The sequence below is a fragment of the Ictalurus punctatus genome, chromosome 28 (assembly GCF_001660625.3).
Source record: "Ictalurus punctatus breed USDA103 chromosome 28, Coco_2.0, whole genome shotgun sequence".
NCBI lineage: Eukaryota > Metazoa > Chordata > Actinopteri > Siluriformes > Ictaluridae > Ictalurus > Ictalurus punctatus.
In genome coordinates, this window is record NC_030443.2 from 19816939 (window position 1) to 19821275 (window position 4337).

Below are 4337 nucleotides of genomic sequence, written 5' to 3' on the forward strand. Positions count from 1 at the left end.
TCTCTGAGCTACAGATGCTCAGAAACCAACTACTGCTCTGATCTCATCTCACTGTACACTCGTACTGTTTATGTACTCTGTTTCTCTTCACCTCTCTGTATTTTAGTTATTTCATGGCATTAATCTACATAATTATTGTAACCTTTATACTTTTGTCCTACACTGCCACCTCGCATTGAGAGAACACTGAAGAAATAAATACTTTTCCTGTTTCTGTAACTCACTCCTCACCCCGTCACTCTGTAACTTCCGGTCAGGAATACAGATTTCCGCCATCTTTATCATCATCATCATCTACTTCTTCTTCTTGCTCTCCTGAGGCTTTCAGAGCAGCACAGGAGGAGGAGTGAAGCGCAGTGGCTTCCTCAGCAACACTAGCATGCTTAGCTAACATGAACCATCTTCATGCTGGTGTTAGCTGAATTAGCTCTAGCTAGTCCGGTTTAATTGCGTGACTAATGCGGCTTGTCACGTCATCTAATTAAGAAAATGTAATCGCTGACGTCACTCTTTCTTTAAGAAAATGATTAAAGTTCAGCTGCCCCGCCTTCACTTCACTCCCACTCAGCACCAGCACGGGGGTTTACTGCTCAGGTGCTCGCGCTAAACGTTTTATTTATTTATTTTATTTATTCAGTGTTAACGTGACCGACCTCATTAACACAACAGACGTGTTTCTGTGGGAAAGCTCGCGCGTTTCCGCCTCCTGCCGGCATTTTGGTGTTCTGGGGTAACAAATCTCGCGCCTCCACACCCTGGGAACGGAAGACGAGGCGCGTGCGCCTCGCACCTGAGCGCGAACAAGCGCGCATGCGCGATGACAACGATGTTTTGGTTTTAAACACCGTGGTGACGTCTCTTTGATGTCCTGCGCCTCAGTACTCGCCGTTTGTCCGACGCACGCGCCACACTTTAAGAATTGTTTATAATATGTGTATATATATATAATAAACCAACAAGCACCTCTTCACATTTGTGGAGCAAAAATATGTTAGCAGAATGGTCACAAGTATACATCCATTATATATAACAGAAATTTAAGGTAAAGAAAATACATTCATTGATCAAACGCAATCCCCAAAACGTGGCGCGCGCTCTCGGGGATCACCTTTGATCTTTGACTACATGGCGCGCTGTGGCGCGTGTCCCTTTTTTTTCACGCCTCGCGAGGGTTTATTATGTGTATTTATGCAGCACGAGCCAGCGACGAAACGTGTGTAAAGGAAGGAACCGCGTTTTACGAGTTTTATCACCTTCTCTCTCGCGCGCGCGCGCGCAACAGGAAACCCTTTGAAGGCGATAGGTGCCAATCTGCGGCGCGTGCGTCAACAAATAGGCTAACAGTAAAGTGCATCAGTAGCGTTTGTCACAATAACACAAGATTAGAGAAACACAAGGTGTCGTGGAATGTATTTATTTCTGCCTCCTTCATATACAGATATATTTATATATATATATATATATTTCTCCAAAAATGTATGAAAAAAAAATTTAAGAAAAAAAAGGGAATGAAGTGAATAAATTAAAATGTGCAAAAATATCAATCTCACCAAAGCAGTGGAGAATCCATACTTCAAAAAGTCATTTATACACTATATACACATTCAACCCCTTACACTCTCCTCCTCTCCTTCACCGGGGAGCGTGTGAGTTATTCATAAACTAACAGTGATGAAGTTTAAGGAGTTAAAATAAAGCAATGGCCACTTTAATAAAAACAAAACAAAATGTGTTCTGAACACTAAATAAATATCTTCATCAGCCGTGGCATCTTCAGATGGAATGTTATTACACAAGCCCAATCATTTTACAGAGTCCATTGTGTGTGTGTGTGTGTGTGTGTGTGTGTGTGTGTGTGTGTGTGTGTGTGTGTGTGTGTATGTGTGTGTGTGTGTGTGTGTGTTCGAGTCTCTCAAGGCCACGGCCTCCACACACACTGTCTGCCGGCGGCCTGTGGGCTCGCCGTGGGCTGTGCCGTGCCGGCCGTGTTCTGGTAGTGGTGACGGTGGGCAGTATTCGGGTCTGTGTGTTGCGGTGGGATCCTGTACGGGTGTGAGAGTGTGTGTGTGTGTCTCCTCACACACTGCAGTCCTTGCGTGCCGTGACACTGCCTCGCGTCTCTGGCGCTGTGCCAGTGTGGACGGCTCAGGCAGTGATACAGGGACGAGGACAGGGAATTGTGCAGGCCTCGCGCCTCGCTCTCCTCCTGCAGGAAGCGAGCTGCTTTCTGTAAACACGCCGAGAACCCGTCCCGGAACTGATGACCTTCTGGTGAGGACTCGTCTGGACCTTCTGGTCTGGATTTCTTGGCCTCGGTGATGGAGCTCTGCAGGAAGAGAACTGTGTGTTCTAGGATCTCGGCTTTTTCCACTCGCCTCTGAGACATGGCCTGGGACGAGAAACGAGGTTTAGACAAGGTTATGTGCGCGCGCACACACACACACACACACACACACACACACACACACACACACACACACACTGTGCACACTTCTACAATCAGGAGACCAGGTGAAAATGACAGGTCTGTGTCTCTCACCTGTTGCTCGGGACCTTGCAGGAGTAAAATCCGCAGGTTCTCCAGACTGCGGTTCATTCGCTCTCGTCTTCGCCGCTCGACCTGAGGCTTCAACAGCTGTACAGAACAGAGACAGAGCAGAGACAAGAACGTCCATGAAGTCCTGTTCTGTGTAATCTGTTTGTACACTCTCGGAAAGGACGAGACACCTCCTCATCCCTTAAGCAGTCCCTCCAGGATTTCCAGAATTTGCGATCTCAGAAATTCACGCAAAATCGAGCGGACTCTGTAATATTCGGAGGAGCTGCAATTTTTCAATGTGACATCACAACACGCGTTCAGTCAACGCCCTCTCAGATTCACGTGTCGAACATGAGTGCAGATAAAAGCTCTCATTTACCAACACACATCACTGCGGAAGACAATTTCGTGACGTTGAAATTTCGCCAATTCGAGTAGTTTTCCGCAAAAAGAGGACAAAAAAAAAAAAAAAAACTCCACAAAGTTACGTCACAAATTTTGAAAAAAGCCGCGGCAAACTCTAAACTTTTGGTCGCAACGATCACAAAAAAAACTCCATGAAATCCTGTACGGACTGCTCGAGTGTGTACTCCGAGTGTGTATATTATGGTAATTATGATCCAATTATTATACCTTTAAACTATTTTCACTATAGGTCACTATATCCACATTTCCAGATGGATGACACACATTAAAGATATAAACAATAAGGGACAGAGAACAGTACAGTTCAGCACCCATTTTCTGAGAGTGTATCTATTATTATTATTATTATTATTATTATTATTATTATTATTATTATTATTATTATTATTTTCTACTTATTGTAAAGTGTCTTTGATTTATTCCAAAGCAGAGTACAAAGTGCTTACCTTTCTGTCTATTTTCAATCTCTCCGTCTCTTCAAACTTGTTCATTGTCCCAGAACTGACTCTGAAGACTGAAAATTCTGAAATAAAGTCCAGAAAAGCTTGACGTTCTCGAGTCCCGCGCTGGTCCAGGGTCTGCTCTGGTCAATACAAACATGTTTGTGTGCTGAAGCTCAGGTATTTATAGCCATTCAAGCCGGCTGTGCGACAAAGCCACGCCCACACCCGAACTCTGACTAATCAGGGGCTTGTATGCTAATTCATGCGTTTACGCGCCACGTGATTGGCCAGTGATAAACACTGGTCTTATAAATCTCAGTAAATACAAAGAGTAAACACAGTAACAGTGTCATTTTTAACAAATCAGACTGGATTAAATCAATCTAAAGCATGGAGTTCATTTAAAAAGTGGATAATAATCTGAATAAATATGTTGAAAAGCAACATAAGAGTCTAGTACTTTACTTAAATGATCAATCTAATTTGTTTTGTTGGTTTTGCCTTTTTCGTTTGTCGTGTTTACATTATTTATTTGTTTGTTTATTTATTTATTTTAAAGAGCTCTGCTTCATGATGGATTAAAATATAAGAAATTAACAAATAGGCTTAACATCTTTATTTTTTACTCTGCTGTGTGCGCAGATTGTGCAGCTTAATAAAACTGGAACCTAATAAACAGTTAGTAAAGATTAGTTCATGATGTAATAACAGTTGAGTGGAGTTTACTGAGTTTTATTTAATGTCGCATTCACACCGACCGTCCTGGGAAAATCTACTCGGCACGCGCTCTCCGCCACCTGGACTTCCGTGGGCACGTGTGTCGGGACGGGGGAGGGGGAGGGGGGGGTGTTTCACACCTCTACTGAGACAAACGTTATGTGAAAGAGACACACTCCGGTATCTGACCTGCTTTTCTTTTCTGCATTTCA

The 4337-nt window shown here is 43.6% G+C and overlaps 1 protein-coding gene across 1 annotated transcript; it reads right to left on the bottom strand.

Annotated features, from left to right (window-relative positions):
- Window positions 1-1410: 1410 nt before the first annotated feature.
- On the bottom strand, window positions 1411-3542 carry her7 (hairy and enhancer of split related-7). Its single transcript, XM_017460579.3, has 3 exons — window positions 3412-3542; window positions 2540-2635; window positions 1411-2389 (listed from the first exon to the last, which is right to left on the bottom strand). The coding sequence occupies exons 1-3, from the start codon at window positions 3454-3456 to the stop codon at window positions 1913-1915; spliced, it is 618 nt and encodes a 205-aa protein (XP_017316068.1). The 5' UTR covers window positions 3457-3542; the 3' UTR covers window positions 1411-1912.
- Window positions 3543-4337: the final 795 nt, after the last annotated feature.

Bases quoted from the DNA above. Each gene is read 5' to 3' on its own strand.
- her7 (XM_017460579.3), bottom strand. From the start codon at position 3,456: ATGAACAAGTTTGAAGAGACGGAGAGATTGAAAATAGACAGAAAG. The intron at 2,636-3,411 runs GTAAGCACTTTG...TGTTCTGTACAG, and splicing joins GATTGAAAATAGACAGAAAG to CTGTTGAAGCCTCAGGTCGA. The intron at 2,390-2,539 runs GTGAGAGACACA...TTCTCGTCCCAG, and splicing joins TGCAAGGTCCCGAGCAACAG to GCCATGTCTCAGAGGCGAGT.